Genomic DNA, 20,211 nt, shown 5'->3' on the forward strand with positions numbered 1-20,211 from the left:
CACAAGTGCATTATGTCACAGGGGGAGTACTTTGAAGGGGATAAAATTGATTTACCTGAATAATTGTAAAATAAAATTTTTAAAAAACTTTTATACGTACTTTCCGGACAAACCTCGTATATATATATATATATATCGGCGGTCATCTGGAGGAAAAAGCTAAGATAGCTTCCAAAAAGTTAGGTGTGCTCAATAGGGTGAAACGGTATTTCACGCCGAAACACCGTCTGAAACTGTATAAAGCTCAAATGAGGCCACATATGGAATACTGTTCTCACCTGTGAACAGGAGCGATTCCTTCCGTTAAATCGCATTTAAAATCGGGCAGCTCGAATTGATGACGATTGGCGCCTTACTGCCCGACTCGATTCACTGAAACTGCATAGAGATGTTTCATCTCTGTGCATTTTCTACCGAATTGATCATGGGGAGTGCTCTGAGGAAATGTTCGAATTGATACTTGTTGCTGATTTTTAGCATCGTACAATCCGCCATAAACTAAAATTTCATCCCAACCATCTGGACGAGTGGCGGTCCTTCATCGTGCGTTTTTCAAGGCACTTTCTTCCATGCATAATCACTATTTCAAATCAACTTCCAACAGCAGTATTTCCGAATCGATACGACAACATAACCTTCAAGAAAAGAGCATATTCCCTTTTAAAAGGCCGGCAGCACATATGCAATGCCGTTGATGTTGTGGGTGATCATGGGCGGCGGTAGTCACTTACCATCAGATGAGCCGCAAGCTCGTTTTCCCCCTGTGTTGTAAAAACAAAATTTATCACGGTGGGCTAACTGACCTGCTTCATTTTCATCTATCATCAGTCACTGGTGTCCCGCCAGTGTATACCGATAACGCAGGCGGCGTTATTATTCAATTATCATCCTTTAAAAAAATATATAAATCTATTCCAAATTTCATGTCGGAAGAATGATGCTAAAATTTAGTACTGTAATGGGTGGACAGACGGATGGATGGACAAAGCTGCACCATAAATAATTTTTTCCACCTCTTTGGTACAAAACTCTGAAAATAATAGTTTTATGCAATTAAATCGTTATCGAATATAATATTCGAATATAGCTTTTAGATAATAATCGATTAATAAATATTATAACCATAATTTTTAATATATCTAAATTGAGAAAAAAGGGAAAAGAAGTTTTTGATTATTATCATTATACCGGAAAACAAATTGTGTTATTGTTATTTTAAATTGCTTATATAAATTATTTATATGATGACGTGTATTTGTATATTCATGTTGTCACGTCATTCCTTACAAATATTTTGTTGTGATGGGTTAAAAGTCATGCAGTTGGTTTATTGTTCTCAAATTTGTAAATAAAAAACGGTACATTACATATAAAAGCTTACAAACTGTTATATCCGCATCAGACTTATCTTGAAAATTCAAAGTGTACGACAAATTTTAACAAACAGTGACATTGTTCGTTTGTTTCTATATAAAAATTTTGAATTGTTATAGCTAATTCAAAGCCTTTTTATAAAAACTTTAAACTACTTGTTTCATTTTGGTTTTTCCGTACGTTTCATAGCAATATTATTTTCGTGTAAATTTGTATCAATTTTTAAAAATAATCGACTTGTTTTGCACTTCACTATCCATAAAGAAAAAAAAAATATAGCATTTGTTCTATCTGACTGAAAACGTCGGTTTTTGAGATTGAATTGTTTCTCACTTTTTTCCCTACATATTCTAAGTGTAGTTAGTTAATTTATTAATTTTTGGATTTCAGGTTACACGCAAACATGGGTTTGACTATATCTAGTGTATTTACTAGACTCTTCGGCAAAAAACAAATGCGTATCCTTATGGGTGAGTGACTGAGTGACAGCTCATCGTTTGTGGATTGCGTAGAATTAATTTGTATCTATTGTGTTGTTTTACGTTTAAATGTGTTTATTACATATCACTGATCGGTTTTTCTTTTATTACAGTTGGCCTTGATGCTGCGGGCAAGACTACTATACTTTATAAACTAAAATTAGGAGAGATCGTGACTACGATACCGACTATTGGTTTTAATGTTGAAACTGTAGAATATAAAAACATCAGTTTTACAGTGTGGGACGTCGGCGGTCAAGACAAAATCAGGCCACTATGGCGTCATTATTATCAAAATACCCAGGGGCTTATTTTCGTAGTAGATTCAAGTGATACCAAAAGAATAGCGGAGGCTGAAGAAGAACTCGCAAATATGGTATACTAAATATATCTAGCGTTTTATTTTTATACTACTCATCTTTATTCTAGTACTAGACTCTCTGCATCTAAAACATGGTCCCTTTGTTTACCAGATTGCATCATAATTGCATCAGTACTATCCTGTTGGTTGCTTTTAAAAACCCAGTGTAAATTTAAATGAAAAATATATTTGTAATTAGTCCAATTGATTTTTCAAGACAAGTCAAACTTTTGTAAAAATTGTTTTTTTTTTTTTTTTATTTTAGCTAAAGGAGGATGAATTGAAGGAAGCAGTTATATTGGTGTTTGCAAATAAACAAGATATGCCAAATGCTATGACGGCAGCGGAACTTACTAATGCACTTAACTTAAACAACCTCAGGAGTCGCCGTGTAAGAAATTTTTATATTCCGTATCCTGTTTAATTTTTATGTAAACTTTTGGCTTTATCTACAATAATTTTTTTTTAAAACAGGATGTGTTTCTATGTAACTTGAGTATATTAATATACTATTATCAATGTTGTTATATCTAAGAATTTGAAGTGTTAACAAGAATGGCTAGGAAATATATGATACATTGTAAACATACTATTTTATGAATTTAAAAAAAAAATATTTAGATATCTATTTGTATAATTGGTCAATTAATTCTTAAAATGTGTACTTAAATTGTTCTATAAATTTCAGTGGTACATTCAAGCTACATGTGCAACGCAAGGGCAAGGTCTGTATGAAGGTTTAGACTGGTTGTCAAATGAACTAGCAAAGAAGTGAGATCCAATATAACAGACAGTCTCAGGGAACTAGTATGCTGCACATTCCCACATTGACTGACAACTTTCAACAGAGTGAATGTTGTTCAATTCTATCCAAAAGACTATGAAAAAATGTAATGTAATTAATTAATAGGGTAGGTAATAGGGTCTTTTATCACCCATTATTTCCTCTTATTAAAATTATTAAAGTTTGCAATGGTACTCGTATGTACCTTAAAAATTGAATGCCATGCTGACAATTGGAATGAACATCAAAATTTAATAATCTTTTATATCATATATTAAATATTATATATAGAAGTTCATCATGCTACAGTTTATTAAATATTAATTGGTGGTAAAAGCTCCATAAGATATTCTTTCCAATATTCTATCAAAGTTCATCTTTAAAGTAATAAAAAGAATATTGACATAAAACTGTTAAGGAGGTCCATTTTTAGTATTTAATTTTTAGTTTATTTATGTAAGAAGTATATAGTTTGCAAATAATGGTTTTCTATTATTTAATATGTTAAAAAAACAAATATTGTTTTGTATCAGTTATGTGTATAGTGTGATTTATCATTGATGCATTTACATGTTTATTAAATTGTTTAATGTATGTCTAGAAAATTTCCAGCACAATATATTAGTATGTATCAGAGTACATATACCATACCAACTATTGGTTGCAATATGCATGCTTACAATTATATAAAGTGATAACTGGTAATAGTGACAATAAATTTCAATTTATTGCAAATCATGCCTTCAATGACCATTATTAATAAAGGCTAGATTTATATTCATTAATTTATTCTTTAAAATAATTTTAATATTGCATAACATATAGTTAACTATAGTGTTCTTGTCTTGTATTCACCTATTTTTCTGTATATTAATGCAGCAGCATTTTTAATAGCAGTGTATATCAATACAGCCATAAAATGGAATATACAACTGTTCCATTTTATGGCTGTAAGAAAAGATTACCTACATGATTAATTTGTCTTTGTAATGTAATGGAGTTTTGTGTGACTGGCCTAGGTAAATTTACCATCTTGCCTATTTATGACGTGAAACAGCAATACTGTTTCATATAAGTAACTGTCTGAAGGGTAAGATGGCCAGTGCAAATTCCCAACACAAAAAACACGACATGGTCCTCAGTAGTAGCAGCTGTGAGGGGCCATGACTGACACTTTATATTCCGTGGGGTCCATATTGTTATGTCATTGGCCATTAAGTGGACCATCATTTGGTACTTCCAGTAAAATACAAATGGGATCTTAATATTTATTTGTATTGTCACGATCTCTTTGTTACTAAAGTGCTAATGTGAACATAATGTTATAAAAAGTATATTATCATTTAACTATTTACTTTTAATGTAAGATTTGGATACAATGTATATAATGTAAAATGTCCTATTGGCCAAATGATACCTATTTTAATATTGTCTAATGTGATTTAATGTCTGCTTCATTACCATAAATTTCAGCCTTTAAAATGCGTTAAACGTTTTGAAATAGTGGCAAATAAAATATAGGTGTAATTAAAAAGCGTGTTTTATTTCGCTCGTCATATGTATAAAAATATTTAAATTTATCCATAGAAAAGTAAAAAAAAATATTTTATAACTGGCATCTATTTGTGACTCCAACTTGCTTTTCGTTTCTCAGCAAAACTCCTAATTCCTTCTTGGCCATCACAACTGTTAATATTGTCTACCATTATTTTTTCTCCCAATTTATAAGCATCTAAAACATCTAATTCGATTTGCTTGTAAAAAAAATCTTTTCCTAGAGCTATAACACTACGACTTTTCACCTTGATTTTTTCTATGATCTTGTTTACCTCAATGTCCAATTGTTCTTCAGGTACTACTTTTGTTGCTAGTCCGCTTTCATATGCTTCTTGGGCGGTAATAGGTTCTCCTGAGCAATAACGATTACAAAATTGCATTTTTCATAATAATTAAAGTATAATCGGTAGAAATAATGTTTCATTACCTGTAAATAGCATATATGTAGCTCGGGATTTTGGGATAGATCTCGCAATAGCTATGCCTGGAGTTGAGCAAAATATACCAAAATTTGCACTGAAATATAAAGTTCACGTTATTAGCACTTACTACACATTATGCAATAAAAAAATCGTACCATTGCTACAATCACGTCGGTGCTCTTCTTTTTATCAAATTTAATATAACTTAATAATTAATATTGTCATTTAGTACCAGCTCAATTCTATTTTGTATTAGGTACAATGAAATATTTACCCAGGTGTTGAGAATTTGCTCGTGTTGGAACACACGATCATGTCACATGCGGCAACTAACTGGCAACCTGCTGCTGCAGCAAAACCATTAACCTATGCATTCAATATAAAAAAGTTCTATTAAAGTACCATTATGTTCTTGTAAAAATAAAAAAAAAAATGGATTCAATATAAAAAAGTGTCCAAAATTCTATGATAATAGTAAAAAAGCAATTTGCATTCATGTTTTTATGAAGAGCTGAAAGTTCCGCTCGGATTCTATAGTGGGCACGGCTCAACTTATTAAAAATGCCTATGAAAACAACTTTTCATCTAATACCTTTATAATGGTTTACATGCGATGAACCTACCATCAATAAAAAAATTACTGATTGAGTTTAATAAGTATCAACTTATATCAAAGCTTTTAATGACATTTCAGATTTTTCAAAAAATTTTTAAGCCTTTTTTAGATATTAAATTCTCAGTTTCAATGAAAATGATAAAATAGAATTTTTTATGAATAATGATTTTTTTTAATAGACGATAAGTGAATGGTTACTACGCCTGCGCTAACGTTATATGCTGGCGTGGCACCAGTGACAGAAGATAAATGAAAATGATAGGGTAGGTCAGTTAGCTCATCGTGATGAATACATCTGGCTCTCATCACGATTGTTTCCAGGAGGACCAGGTGGAGGTCGACCTGATAGGGAATATTGTTAGCAATGGGGCTGTTAGTCTGCATTATTAACAATTCCTTCCCCTCTGAATAAGGGGGTTAGTCTATAGTAGACAACAGATATAGATTTCGATTTGATAGAATATCTCTTCTTTATTACCTTAGCTATGACAGGCACAGGACTTTGTATAATGGACTTCATTAGTTCTGTAGCTTTTCTAAATATTAACTGGTGTTGTTCTATTCCTGTAGATGATTGCTAAAATAGAAACAAAATTGATTTCAATTCTATTTATTAGTAATAATATTACATTGTGCTTAATATTTTTTTATAAGTAACAAGAAGATATCATTAAAGAACTTTACAATAAAACAGAGAAATTATGAAGCAACACTAGGGTTGGTTGATTATTATAATAAGATATACAACTTTTATTGTTAGCTTAAATTTAACTCCTTACATATAATTTACATCGACAGGGAATTCATCCTCACACGCTAGAACTTACATAGTCACGTGTAGTGCGGTTCCAGAGAATTTTTTTCCCACGAATGCTGAGGCTATGAAATGAGCTCCCTGTAGAGGTTTTCCCTAGAGACTACAGTATGGGGTTCTTCAAAAAAGATATACTTAAGGTTTCTTCAAGGTCAGTAACGCACACATGACACCCCTAGTGTTGCAGGCGTCCATAGGTAACAGTGATCGTTTACCATTAGACGGGCCGTATGCTTGTTTGCCACCTTTGTAGTATAAAGAAAACCTGCTCTTAACAATACCTCTATAAAATTAAATGTATGAATCATTATGTGTCCGTATCATTAGATTAGTTAGAATAATACCCCCTCTATCATAGTAGTTACTTATGAAGGGGTTGTTAGGTAATGGGGACTGATAAATCCATTATTAGCAATATACTCTGACAGATCGCCGTCCACGTCGTGGTACTTTCTAGAAATTCGTCGTAATTAAGTAACTTGACTGGTCGTGTGGTCTCGGCTTAGAATAGGTCACCCCTTACTTTCCCGTGGGTGTCGTAGGTGACTGAGGGAATTTAGTAGTTGAGGGATGAGCAGCATCATTCCTTTTAAAATATCGCCAAAACCTGACTGGAGTTGCGAACTCGCCTGTCAAGTGTGGCAGTTACTGGCAAATTCCCTCGATGTGAAGGCCTATGTTCAGCAATGAACAGTTAACGGGTGATATTAATATCATGATCAAGTGAGTTGACTCTGTCTTCAGTGGTGACCTCGCCTATATAATCCAATAGTGCAAACGGATTTTTCAATGGGTGAAAATGGAAGGTAATGAAATAAGGTGGCGTGGATACCATTCCAATTGTTAACCAAGACAGTTTCCTAAGAGAACCGCGTGGAGATCGACCTGATAAGATATATTTCAAGCAATGAAGTCATTAAATCCCATTATTAACAATCCCTTTTCCCGCTGCAAGCGAGGCTCCAAACATTTTTAACTAAATGTATTCTAGGAAGGACCGTGCGGAGATCGATCTTACAGAGTATTCATTCTTTGCAATGGGGCACTTATTACTAATTATTTTCTCCGTGTTGGGAGCGCAGTTGTGGTATCAGCTTGTATTCATGGTTGGTGAGTGTAAGCGGTCGAAAGGTTAAGATAACCCTAGGGTTATCTAGGATAAAAAATCATTTTAGCGACATGATCGAATCCGTCTATAGTAACTACTCAATGATTGACATCAATTGATTGGATAGATTACTTACTAGTTCCTTTAGATTATGACCTGCAGAGAAAACATTGCCTTTTGCAGACAGGACTATAGCTCTCAGTGACGTATCATCTTTATTAGAATTTATAGCTTCTATAAGATGGCTCATCATGTCCATTGACAAAGAATTCCTAACAAATAAAAAAAAAATAACCTATTAATTTTAATAACAACCTTAGTTTTCATAATTAAATATTATATTTGTACCAACTTTGTTTTTTCGTGAATTAAGGTAATTTCTCGAGTTCCATTATTTTCAGTGGTAGATATGTATTCATTATGAATATAGCGATATAGTCCAAACAAGGACTTTGTTGAACTTTTCTGAAAAGTAATATAAAAAGTAACTATATTACTACTATTGTATATAATTATATGTATAAAAATCTAAATTAAATACAAATTTTAATTTCATTATATACTAGAGAAATAGTTGTACATAATTGCATTTAATTAATAATAGCGTTAGCAAATTTTATAATAGATAAGTAAGGTTACTTAAGTGTAAATTACAGATAACAAATAATTTAATACTTACTTTATCAAGTATTTATTATCAGTATATTGATTAACGTTACCTTAAATGAGGCAAGCATCGTTGACAATTATTACCTCTTAGTTATTGATTTATAGTAAAAATCGATATTAATTTGCCAATCACTAATGTACTAATGACAAAACAGCTGTGTTTAACACATTCCTTCCGCTGTCATTTTAGGGTTGCTATATTATTGATTTAAATTGTTACATTTTTTGTAGTGAAAAATAAAAATGCACAGATATAATAAACGTTTTAATAGTGAATTAATATTTTTTTAATCGACGTCTATCAAATTCGCAGTCTGATGTATCAGATGCAGTGTCATCGTCTTCATCTTTATAATAATCAGTGCCTTCATCTTCTGCCGTGATCAGTTCCACTACGGCGCTAGAAAGAAAAATCGTGCACGTAAGTTAAACCGGTAGTTATTACATGAAAATACCTACAAGTGTTTCTGACTCTTTTAAGTAAAATAGAGTGCAAAGTTTTAACAATTTATTATTTTTTTAGAGATACTTATAATGGCAAACAAACTGAAGGCCTGATTAAAAGGTTAACATGACCGTTTATCTGTAGTTCCATACATACATATTGTTGTTCAATCCCGCGTTATTTGGGGGAATACCCGTGTTATACGAAGGATTGAAATCGTGTAATATGAAAACACGCTATAAGAGTACCGTGTTGTAGGGTGGGTTTTTGTATAACAAAAGAACTCACTTCAATACTTTCTCTTCAAATTCATTGTGTTGTTCAGCGTGGTTACTATTAACCATGATTTTTGATGCTAGAACTTGATCTAGCAATTTTCTAAGTTCGAACAGCACATCTGTAGTGTCTTGATTACATTGTACTTTGTAAGTTGAGATTGTCATTTGGCATCGATCTTCTTCCTCTGAGTTTAAGTCTGTTTCATCTTCTATTTTTTCTTCTGTGGGTAAGTTTGTCACATTTTAAATTATGGGTAAAAATTTCAGTATAAAAAATGCGGGTTAAGTTATCAATCGAAGGCTACCTGAAACTAGTATTAAAAAAGGATGGAGTATTAGATGGAATAACAAAATTAGTAATAAAAATGTCCTAGAGATGAGATACATAACTTTAAAAATTATGGAAAGCAGATGAGAGGACATATTTTTACACAATGGACAACAGTGTAAAAATAAAAGCTGTTGTTACTTGGTTCTATACTTAGGATTTAGCGTAAGATCTAAAAACTTGTTATCAGACTTTATAATTCCTTACAATTATGTTATGACTTTGCAGTATAATGCATGCAGTATGGTGACTAAGAGAACTTAACGGTCGAAAAATGGGCAGCAGCGTTCAAATGTCTCCCGTAAAACATCGTCGAAGCCTTACTGCTGTTGCCAACCCGCCTGCCATGCGTGGCAACTTTGGTAAAACTCTCCCTTATAGGGAACGCTAAGTTCAGCAGTGGACAGTTAATATAAAATGGCTGGTACATGTCATGACTTACCTTTTATTACCTTCAATTCGCCGAAAAACAACAATGGAAGTGTATAAACTAATGTGACATCGAGAAGAAAGAGTCGCGAGGACAACTGTTTCAGTCTATACACGAGCCAGTTGGCACCAGGGTTAGTACACAGAGACCGAATGGGACCACTGTTGTGTGGCGGCGCGCACATCACACTACTGGGATGTAATTCTATAGGACCATCTTCTGGTGTTCGCACTTTAATTCTCATTTGTTTTTTAAAAGCATTCCTCCCACGCGTGCCTGTCCATCTAAAAACAATATTTTTGTTATTAAAGCAGTTTGTTTAAAACTAATGACCCGCCCCGACTTCGTACGGGTAAACAGAAAGATCAATTAGTATTTTATATTAGCTTTAATAATTTTCGTAGAGATGTCTATTTTTTTTTAAATAATAATTACGCGAAAACTACTGAACGGATTTGAACGAAATTTATAAGAAGATTTATATACTGATTCATGAAGGTGAAGTCGCGGGATACAGCTAGTAGCATAATCAACCTTTAAAACTACAGCTATAGTCAGATTAACTACATTATTACCTGACTGTACCTATGTTAGGATACAATGCAGCAGCCACTATTGCCTTGAATAAACTTATGTTGTCCGCATTCCGGTTCTCCCAGGATGCTTTAACGTCACCCGAGGGAAGGAATCCCATATTTTTTAGATTGTCGCCTAATTGTTTCTTCATGTCGGATAGGAGTTCTAGAGTGTTGACAGATAGGAAGTAGCGGTACGCGAACTCACGCCCTTCTCTTTCACGAAGGCGCTCCCATCGTAATACGGCCTCCGACATCGCTACGTGGTCGCTGGGCTCACCTAATGTCAGCTCGCGTTTCGCGATTTCCACCTCTCGTTCTTTACCTGAGATATGGTGTAATATTGAGTTTATATACGTAAAAATAATGATGATACTGATGCATTAAGAATTACCCACGATGGTTTCCAGGGACGATGATGCGGAAGTAGACCTTACTAGTTACGGCATTTCTAATTCCCATTACTGGAGGGGATTGTTAGTAATATGCACTACCAGTTCCTTTACTAGCTATATACCCTGTTAGGTTGACCTCCACGTGGTCCCCTACGGAAACCTTCGTACGGAATCCCAGATGTATTCATTACGATGGGCTAACTGACCTTTTTTTTTTATTCTCACCTATCATCCATCCCCCGTCAACGTATATCGTTAGCGCAGGCAGGGTTACCATTCCATTATAATCCATAAAAAAAATCCCTGTTATTATCAATCCCTTAACTGCGGAGAGAAACCCTTGGGAACCTATTATAGATATATTGATAGCGTGACTGTAACAGACACTTACCAATGACCAAAAGGAATGGGTCCTTGAAGCTCCAGACAGCAGCGAGACTAGCGGCGCGGTCGAGGCAGCCGAAGAGGGCGGCGAGTAGCAGCAGCTTTCCGGCCGCCGGGTGCAGCGGCAGCCGCGCCATGTGCCAGCCCAGCGGCGTCAGCCTCTCCGACTCGTCCAGTGCACCGCATCTACACCACACACCAGTTTATTTTTTTCTTTTAAAAGAAGCCTTTATGCCAGATCTTATTTATTAAAAGTTTTTAATTATGTATATTTACTACATTTTTCGAGTTATATTATCGATTTTTGCTGCGGGGTTTCGGTATAGAATAGGTCACTCCCATTACCGTGAGTGTCGTAAGAGGTAACTAAGGGAGGACGAGGGAACAGGCAGCAGCGTCCCTCTTGAAACATACCCAAACCCTAATTATGGTTGTCAATCCGCTTGTCAAGCGTGGCAACTACTGGCAAAACCCTCTCAATGGGGAGGCTTATGTTCAGCAGCAGACAGTTAAAGGCTGATATGGTGACGATGAATATCGATTTTACTACTACTACTTCATTTAAACTAATTAAATCATCTTTAATGTATTTTTAATATACTAATAAACTAACAATACTAAATATACAATTAAACTACGAATACTGTGAAGGAGGAGAGAAGTCATGATGGTTGGAAATTTAAATTGATTATTTTATCAGCAAACTAATATACTGCTATTATATTCTCATGTATTACTTGTATTACTAATCTATATATTAATATGCCAAGCAAAATCTTTGTACCTTCGTTTTTACGAAAATTGCGCGGACAGAGGAGTACGAAATTTCGCACACTCATACTTTATATAGAGGAGTGCAGAATGCTAATATATTTTTTTTTAAATTATGCATAAAAAAATTAATACAAAAAAGAAAAGTACACACACTACCAAGTATTTGAAACAAACACATATATACTCTTTTGTTTTTTGTTAGTCTGTGGTCAAATTGAGAATAGACTAGTACTGTTTGTCTTTAATACACTCCTCGCAAAAATTAAGGGAACATAAAAATTATTGAAATTTTTTTTTTTAATGGGTGTATTTCAGTGAAAAATAATCGTACAGGAAATTTAAAAAAGGGTTTTGAAGCTTGAAAACTCTAGTTTCGGTGAAAAAATTTTTTGAGCTCCGGTTTCCATGCAATTCTTAAACAAAGCGACGAGGCACCAGTGGAAGATGATAGGTCTCTTGTTTAGAATGAATGCATTTGTCTCAGATATGGTCCATCCTTTTCCATTCATGATGAATGGTCGACAAGAGTTTCTTTATCTGCATAAAAAACGATTTTTTTTTTGATAATGAATTTTTAAAAAACAAAAAATTGAGTAAAAAGTGAAAAACAAATGAAATTATTGATTTTTGAATGGATTAGCGTGAGAGGACAAAAACCTTGTTCCCTTATTTTTTCCAAAATTTCAATCAATTGGTCCGAAAAACCGTTGAGAGGGTGTTCTTTAAGGAACAATATTCAAACCTTAGCGATAGCGAAGATATTATACCCCATTACTAACAATCCCTTCCCCCCCCCCTGTCTAGTCTTACTGAATGTCAAACATAACCATAATAAATTCATGTATAAGGTGGAAAAAAATTTTTCTTCACTAACTCTTGACTGTGCTTAATTGGAAATTTTATGCATGTATCACAATATATGTTATGGTCGAATTTCAACCACTGTTTATTATGAATAACCAACTATCATTTATTATAAATGTGAAAGTGAGTTTGTTAGTTTATTTGTATCTTAATAAGTAGTATTTGCGATGGAGAAAATTAATAAAAAAGTATCTTACTGTTTTTTTTTTTGCAAATGTTTGACAGCCCATTGAATGGTGAGAATGACTCTGCCATGATGAATCAGGCACTAATTTCAGCGTGGAGCGTCGACCTGAGAGGGTGTATTGCTAGCGATAGGGCTTTTCCATTACTCTCCCCCCCCCCCCCTGTCTAGTCTTTTTAATAGACATAATAAATTCAGACACAATATATGTTAGGCGAATTCCAACTGTTTAATGAATAACCAACTACCATTTATTATAAATGTGAAAGTGAGTTTGTTAGTTTATTTGTATCTTAATAAGTAGTATTTGCGACGGAGAAAATTAATAAAAACGTTTACTGTTGCAAATGTTTCCGTGCTCGGAACGAATTTTACGAGATGGTCTTTTAATAGACAGATACCTGGCTGGCATCGACCAGCGCGACCTCGTCTGTAACAATAAATCTATTTTTAAACTTTTTAATTCATCTCGGTGCGGCAAAAAAGTTAATAGCTTACAACTGGAAATTAAGTACTGTAGGTAGGTAATATATATGAAGAAGACTATAAACATGACAGCAAGTATAAGGGCATCCCATCTTTTAAATAACAATAAAACCATGCAATCACAGCCACTTTGTGACAGTAGCATGAGCAGTCTTTCAATGGGATGAAAATGGAATGGTTACTCCGCTTGCGTTATCGTATATGACGGGGTAATAGTGAAGGATGATAGGTAAGAATGAAGTAAAGTCAGTCAGTCTTTTGTAACAAATTCATGAGTTTTTATCTACATTGGTTTGATCTGTGGTTTAGTCTACCTGATAGGGTATTTTGCAAGAAATGGGCTAAAGTCCCCTAACAATTCTACACTCCCAGTATAATAGCACCCAAGCAGCCGATTTTTATACAGTTTCCCTTCTAAAAATCGTTAAATGTAAATGACATCACTGATATAACACAATAGAAATAATACTAAAAAGGAATAAATACATACAAACATATCACGTCTCTCATTGGAGTGGGCAGAAATAATAAAGCGTCAAACGCAAACAGAACTCTAAAATTAATTTTCATTTCATATAGATACGTCATTAATATAATACAATACCTTTGACGCAAATTTGCCTGCGACACCCATTCTACTTGAAGTGTAGAAATGTTATCTTCCACATTCAGTCCTGTACATTTGATTCTACCACAGTCTATCACGTATACAATATCATCTACAGTTATAGATGTTTCAGCTATGTTTGTAGCTATTATTATCTTCCTTATGTGCTCTGGTGGCCTCTCAAATATCTTACGTTGTTCTATTGAAGACAATTTTGAATGTAGTGGATGAATATCGTAACGCGAACTAGGAAAGTGACCGCTACGGTTCATTTGTTTTATGAGTTTCGTTATATCGCCAATTCCAGGTAGAAATACTAGAATCGCACCGGGATCTCCTTTGCAGATAGACTGATTCCATAAAAACCGTATATTTGAAAATTATTCTACAACTCTGCCATCCCCTTCAAAGTAGTCCCCTTGGGCAGCTATACAGCGATTCCAGCGCGTTTTCCATGCTTCGTAACATTTCTGGAACGCTTCGACTGGGATGTCCGCGAGTACCCTCGTCACGGCCGCCTGGATGTCCGTAATCGACTCAAAATGGGTTCCTTTGACCACCGATTTTGTTTTAGGAAACAAAAAAAAGTCACAGGGTGACATGTCGGGCGAATAAGGCGGCTGTTGCAACACGGCGATCCCTTTAGAGGCCAAATACTGGGACACGCTGAGGGCGGTGTGGCACGGCGCGTTGTCGTGATGAAGGATCCAGTTACGAGCGATGTCTGGGCGCACCCTGTTGACTCGTTTTCGCAATCTTTCGAGTACTTGGCAATAGTAGACTTGATTCACAGTTTTCCCCGGTGGAACGAATTCTTTGTGGACGATTCCACGGCTATCAAAAAAGGCAATAATCATCGTTTTCACCTTCGACTTGCTCATGCGAGCTTTTTTCGGGCGGGGGGCGCGCGGAGACAACCATTGTGAGCTTTGGCGTTTGGTTTCCACGACTAAGAGCACTATCACCATACACTCTTACAATTTTAGCGTACGTTTCCGAAGCTGTTTCGCCCAATCTGGCGCAAAATTTTATCGCGACGCGTTGCTCTTGATTTCGTTTTTCCATTTTCGTGACGAGCACTACAAACACACGTCTACTCAACTTGACGCAGCAGGCGAACTAAACAAGCTAGAGCGATGGTACATATATCAATGGAGAGGGGAGGGATGCCGGAAAAAGAGAAAGGGAATTTCAAGGTCACAGGTTTACCACAAGCGCGGCAATAAAATCAGTCTCATTATGATTTATGATTTATAATTAATAGTGTTTATTATATATATATAATAATAATATAGTAATCAAGTAATCTATAGTCTAGAGTTTAATTGTGATATACAAACAAACACACGTTTACTTTTGATAAGATTCATAAGAAACATTTTATAGGTTCATTAAATTTATTAGTTTTCGTCCCATGGCTTTGCCTCCGTAGAACTATATGCAATCTTGGTCTAGGATTCATATACTTTGTTAACATCTCCTTTGTGGGAATGCACTTTATTAATCATGAGCAAGTTTACACTGCAACTTGCACTTTACTGAGTTTCAGGCGGTTATGACCACAATCTTAAATAAATTATCTATCTATCTTTTTGAGAGCTGGATCAACGTCTGCTTTAACATTTGAATCAATTTTTTGCTTGTTTGTAATACTTTATTGTATAGTAGTCTTGAAACAGGACATCTTTCACATGTTTATAGAAATCTTAATTTTTCTTCAATTACTTATTAAATAAACAATAATTAATGAAGAGTGGATATTTGTTACTTATACAAGCAGCCATATGTCTGCACAAAGAATGGAATTTGGTACATAGATGGACAATGGCCTGATATATAATATAGAGGATTATCATAAGCATACCAGCTGTTAACTTGTGTACTGTTGATCATAGGCCTTCCTCATACACATCCATAAGGAACAACCCCAACCACCTGCATCTACAAACTTTGTCATGGGGTCTTAGCATAGAATGGGGCACCCCTTCCTTGCATAGGTGTCGTAAGAGGCGATTAAGGGAACTTAACGATCGAGAGATGGACAGCAGCATACCTCTTAAAACATTACCAAAGTCTAACTGCAGTTACCAACTTGCCTACCAAGTACGAAAACTACTAGCAAAATCCTTCAAGTGCAAATATAGTACATTATTTGTTAATTCACACATCCAAATTCTCTGATAACAGCTAGTATATTTTATTTTAAATACATTATTGGAATTTAACGCGATGAATTTTTTTTTGTAGGTAAATAGTACCAACATACCTGTTCTTATATTGCCGACATTTAAAATATGTGTAAACATCACGAAAGATTAAAATTAACTAGTATATTATAGTTTTATAGTATACATGAAGTATCTGATGTGTATATACTTTTGTATTAAATTTTGTTCAAATCCGTAACTTTTGCATGTAAGAGTAACAAATATCCATCCATCATTTAAAATTTTTGCATTTATAATATGAATAGGATTTTATTTCTAACCTCCTTCAACATACACATGGCGAAATCAATGTGACAGTCCCTTTCATGTACTTCATCTAGTATTATATGGCTGTAATTGGTTAAACCTTGGTTAACTTCCAAATCGACCAAAAGTATTCCTGTAGTACAATACATTATACCTCCACGTTCCCTACTTTCTATTCTGAAAATTAAGATTTTTTGATAAGATATATTTATTTAAACCTACAAAGAATTCCAGACTTACAAAATTATTCAATCCCATTCATGTTTTGTCCTTTGATATCTATTTATATATTAAAGTTAGGAGAGTTTTAAGTGTAACTTTACAGGAGATTGTTAAACTTGGAATTTTTTTAATCTACAGGAGGAATATTATGTATTGTACCAAATACTGAAAGCTTTTATTCTTACATAAATATCTTGCTTCATGCACTTTTATAGTTAATCCCATGCATGTATGCCAATTTTGGAGATTCCTGATAGTAAAATTATTTATTTATCAAGCAACTTACTTTTCTAATCTTACTGCATATCCAACAGATGACCCCATTGACTCTGCTCTCTCTTCAGCGACTCTTGAAGCCAGAGATAGGGCAGCAATGCGTCTAGGTTGCGTTACTAGAATCTTTACATTAGCTCCCTTATTGTTTAATATAGCATCATCTAAAATTATTTGTGGGACCTAGAAAACCATTAATAATGTTTAAAATGGACTTGATTAATAACATCAATTATTTTTAATACATATATTTTAGTAGGTTTTAATATTGTGAGAACATTATTATTAAACATAGTAATGGTTCTTTCAGAGCAATTTAATAATCGTAAAATGTACTCTTGTTCTTTTATGTAACAGTTATAAGTTTTGTAAATAGGCACCTGTGTTGATTTTCCACACCCTGTCTCCCCACTGACTACAATTACTTGATTATTATTAATAACATCAAGAAGATCTTTTGATTTTTTGTAAGTTGGCAATTTTTCCCTGAATTGCATTAGTTTTTTATAACTTGATCTTTTGAGCATGTCTTTATAATCTTCATATAAAGCTATACTAAGGTCATTGATTTCATTATTTGTTTCTCTTATTTTGACTCCTTTAGAGAGACATTCTTCTAGTTTTTCTTTAAAAGTTCCTGTGATGATATCTTCATAACTATATTTATAGTCACCAGCACCTCTAAGAGACAATATCCTGGGCTCATTACCTTGGTCTGTTGTAGGTTCTGCCGAAACTGGTATAAAGTCAGGAAGTTTAGAAGTACTCGGTTTATTATTATACACCAATGCTGGTTTAGAGTTTGGTTTAATAAATTTGTAATCATCAATATCTTTACTGTTATGAGAATTTTTTGAGTTATCATCTTCACTACATGGTAATTCTTTTTTTGGTTCAATAAATTCAGGCACAACACATTTTGTTGACTTTTCATCTCCATCTTTAATTTTTTTTATTAGTGAAATATCTTGATAGGTTGTAAGTTTAGCTATAACTTGCAATTTATTTTTTAATGTAACCACTATTGACTTTGGCACATTTAGATGAAACTAAAAAAAAAAAAGAAAATTACTTAATAAGAGTAAGACCACAAAAATAATTTCAATTATGAATTACTTTTATGGAACCAACAGATTCACTACTGTACCAATTAGTTTATTGGTCAGTAGACAATCTTAAGGGTGGTTGTTTTCTTTTTAATGTGTGAAAATGGCATGGTAACCCTGCCTGTGCTATCAGTATACACTGTTGAGGTAACAGTAAGAGGTGATAGGTGAGGATGAAAAGGCAGTTCAGTTAGCTTATTGTGACTAACTCAACGATAGTCACAATAATTTCCAGATGAAACCGCGTAGAGGTCGATTTGATAGGGTATATTGAGAGCAATGGGGACTAACCTCACCATTACTAACACTGTCACAAAATACAGCCAGTCAGTGATAGAGTGGTAATAATTTATTATAAATAGGTCCTAGTCTCTATCAGACTATTTTAAATAAATGCTAAATAAACAAAAAAAAAAAACGTTTACTAACTTTGAATTCTTTTGCCTTTTTACCGTGCTTTTTTTGTTGGTTTCTGTAGAATAGGCCAATTTCCTTGCCCCTCAAGCCGGGTGGATGTCTTTTAATTAAAGAATGTTTTTGTCCCCATGAATGCCATGATCCATCATGATGAGATCCATCATCTCGCATTTTCCCTTGTTGGGACATATTCATTGAATATTTATTTCACAATCAGCACAATTTTTTCAATAAACACAAAAGGTTTACTCTATAAACTCGTAAAATAAAATATTATACTTATTTATAAATCAAGGACATAAAGATAATTATAAAATAAAATTAATGAAAAGAAAGAATATAGACTATTTGTAAAGACAGAAATCTTTGGTAAAGACAGATAAGAATCTTTTATAAAGGAATCTGTGTTAGCGATTTGACATTTCAAAAAGAGACCAACCGGGCGAACCATCGATAATTATTGCTCGAACTATCGATAATTGTGTTTTGCTACTATATCGATATTACTGTTCTATATTTTGGCTTTAGTATAATAAATTTACAGTTAGGCATTTTTTAAAATAATAACAATAGAAAATATAAATAATTCGTTATTTAAATAATATTTATACATATATTTGATGAGATGTAAACCATTTAGACATTTCAATGTGTAACTGTTTACTTAGTTTATTAAAACTAAGCAAAAAAATACATTTTTTTAAAGAGAAAATAGACTATGCAAAGAAATTGAACAAATATTAAGCTTTTTACGGTTTAAGATATTTATTTCTCAAAAGAGTACCTACAAATATTCATTTAAGTGAGAATACACCGAACCAAACTTAATTATATTATTGTATTGTAATTAGGAGCATATAAATGACGGTATACAAAAAGTCATTCTTCTGATAAAAATCTGCGGTATGTGTATTAAACAGAGAAACAACTGACTTAGTTATTATAACTATACGTTAACAGAAATTATACGTTATCAATTTATTGATAACGTATAATTTTTTTATTATAATGTAATGTTTATTTTTTTTTTCTCAAAAACTTATCAGCCTGGATTAAAATTGTAGTGTAGTAGTAAAAGGCCTATTAATTGTTCACATCCACAAAAATAATTAAGGTTTTGGTAATAATAGAAAGAAGGAGAAAATAAATAAAGAATGCAACATTTCGGGTACAAACGAAAAATTTATAAAAATGCAAATTTCTCGAAAACTATAAATTTTTGCAGAACATACATGGGGGTGTTTAGAGAAATTGAAATTGAAATTGAAATCATTTATTTGCTGGAATAAGGTACATTTTTAGGTGTTACTTTACAAGAAAAATAGTCCAATCTTATTCTGCCACACTGTCGTGCAAATATAAAAACTTATTAAACAAAACATTAAAATAATTTTATCATAATAACATAAACATTTGCAATAATATTTTGTCACTTTCTGTATCTATTCATGTCAATAATCATTAAAAATATACACAACACAAAGTGAAACATATCTAATCATTTATAATTATTTTATCATTTAAAAACTCATTTACTGAGTAATAACATTTATCCATTTAGCTTGAAGAGCTTTTTTTTAATAGGACAAATTAACAATTTCTGATACTTTCAGGCAAATGATTATATATCCGTATTGCCATGCAGTAAGCGTTAGTACTCAATACATTTAGTCGTTGTGTAGGTATATATAATTTATTTTTATGTCTGTTACTGCGGCTTATAATATCTGTTTGAAATAATTGTGAGTGTTTCTTAACAAAAATACACATTTCTAACAGGTAAAG

At 33.3% G+C, this 20,211-nt stretch overlaps 3 protein-coding genes across 5 annotated transcripts; 1 reads left to right on the forward strand and 2 right to left on the reverse strand.

Annotated features, from left to right (window-relative positions):
• Positions 1 to 1,645: 1,645 nt before the first annotated feature.
• Positions 1,646 to 4,532, forward strand: LOC113515946 (ADP-ribosylation factor 2). Of its 2 annotated transcripts, XM_031908727.2 has the most exons (5): positions 1,659 to 1,677; positions 1,765 to 1,844; positions 1,967 to 2,229; positions 2,480 to 2,605; positions 2,903 to 4,532. In XM_031908727.2, the coding sequence occupies exons 2-5, from the start codon at positions 1,778 to 1,780 to the stop codon at positions 2,987 to 2,989; spliced, it is 543 nt and encodes a 180-aa protein (XP_031764587.1). In that variant the 5' UTR covers positions 1,659 to 1,677; positions 1,765 to 1,777; the 3' UTR covers positions 2,990 to 4,532. The 2 variants fall into 2 exon arrangements, with proteins under 2 accessions (XP_026756049.1, XP_031764587.1); XM_026900248.3 differs by having other exon boundaries at positions 1,646 to 1,844.
• On the reverse strand, positions 4,523 to 8,377 carry LOC113515945 (enoyl-CoA hydratase domain-containing protein 3, mitochondrial). 2 transcript variants are annotated; one of them, XM_026900245.3, is made up of 7 exons: positions 8,235 to 8,377; positions 7,868 to 7,980; positions 7,652 to 7,787; positions 6,072 to 6,170; positions 5,252 to 5,343; positions 4,983 to 5,071; positions 4,523 to 4,907 (listed from the first exon to the last, which is right to left on the reverse strand). In XM_026900245.3, exons 1-7 carry the CDS (start codon positions 8,250 to 8,252, stop codon positions 4,618 to 4,620), a joined length of 837 nt encoding a protein of 278 aa, XP_026756046.2. In that variant the 5' UTR covers positions 8,253 to 8,377; the 3' UTR covers positions 4,523 to 4,617. The 2 variants fall into 2 exon arrangements, with proteins under 2 accessions (XP_026756046.2, XP_026756047.2); XM_026900246.3 differs by having other exon boundaries at positions 8,195 to 8,325.
• A 59-nt stretch (positions 8,378 to 8,436) lies between these two features.
• Positions 8,437 to 18,835, reverse strand: LOC113516201 (ATP-dependent DNA/RNA helicase DHX36-like). The gene is made up of 13 exons (XM_052900983.1): positions 18,439 to 18,835; positions 17,284 to 17,952; positions 16,917 to 17,086; positions 16,397 to 16,585; positions 14,327 to 14,768; positions 13,932 to 14,284; positions 13,181 to 13,271; positions 12,855 to 12,925; positions 11,027 to 11,205; positions 10,241 to 10,565; positions 9,678 to 9,949; positions 8,918 to 9,128; positions 8,437 to 8,584 (listed from the first exon to the last, which is right to left on the reverse strand). Exons 1-13 carry the CDS (start codon positions 18,619 to 18,621, stop codon positions 8,461 to 8,463), a joined length of 3,279 nt encoding a protein of 1,092 aa, XP_052756943.1. The 5' UTR covers positions 18,622 to 18,835; the 3' UTR covers positions 8,437 to 8,460.
• Between the last annotated feature and the right edge of the window lie 1,376 nt (positions 18,836 to 20,211).

This window comes from Galleria mellonella, unplaced genomic scaffold (genome assembly GCF_026898425.1).
Source record: "Galleria mellonella isolate WM207_F2 unplaced genomic scaffold, CSIRO_AGI_GalMel_v1 utg74, whole genome shotgun sequence".
NCBI classification, from domain to species: Eukaryota; Metazoa; Arthropoda; class Insecta; order Lepidoptera; family Pyralidae; genus Galleria; species Galleria mellonella.

What these genes read in the sequence shown, in the direction of transcription:
- LOC113515945 (XM_026900245.3), bottom strand. An exon ending in TTAATTCACGAAAAAACAAA is followed by an intron (nt 7,788 to 7,867) that starts GTTGGTACAAAT and finishes TTTATTTGTTAG; the next exon opens with GAATTCTTTGTCAATGGACA. An exon ending in CTGTGCCTGTCATAGCTAAG is followed by an intron (nt 5,344 to 6,071) that starts GTAATAAAGAAG and finishes TTGAATGCATAG; the next exon opens with GTTAATGGTTTTGCTGCAGC.
- LOC113516201 (XM_052900983.1), bottom strand. Translation starts at nt 18,621, where the DNA reads ATGAATATGTCCCAACAAGGGAAAATGCGAGATGATGGATCTCATCAT. An exon ending in GGTGTGGAAAATCAACACAG is followed by an intron (nt 17,087 to 17,283) that starts GTGCCTATTTAC and finishes ATGGTTTTCTAG; the next exon opens with GTCCCACAAATAATTTTAGA. An exon ending in CCCATTCCTTTTGGTCATTG is followed by an intron (nt 10,566 to 11,026) that starts GTAAGTGTCTGT and finishes ACCATATCTCAG; the next exon opens with GTAAAGAACGAGAGGTGGAA.
- LOC113515946 (XM_026900248.3), top strand. Translation starts at nt 1,778, where the DNA reads ATGGGTTTGACTATATCTAGTGTATTTACTAGACTCTTCGGCAAAAAA. An exon ending in AAGAAGAACTCGCAAATATG is followed by an intron (nt 2,230 to 2,479) that starts GTATACTAAATA and finishes TTTTTATTTTAG; the next exon opens with CTAAAGGAGGATGAATTGAA. An exon ending in ACAACCTCAGGAGTCGCCGT is followed by an intron (nt 2,606 to 2,902) that starts GTAAGAAATTTT and finishes TATAAATTTCAG; the next exon opens with TGGTACATTCAAGCTACATG.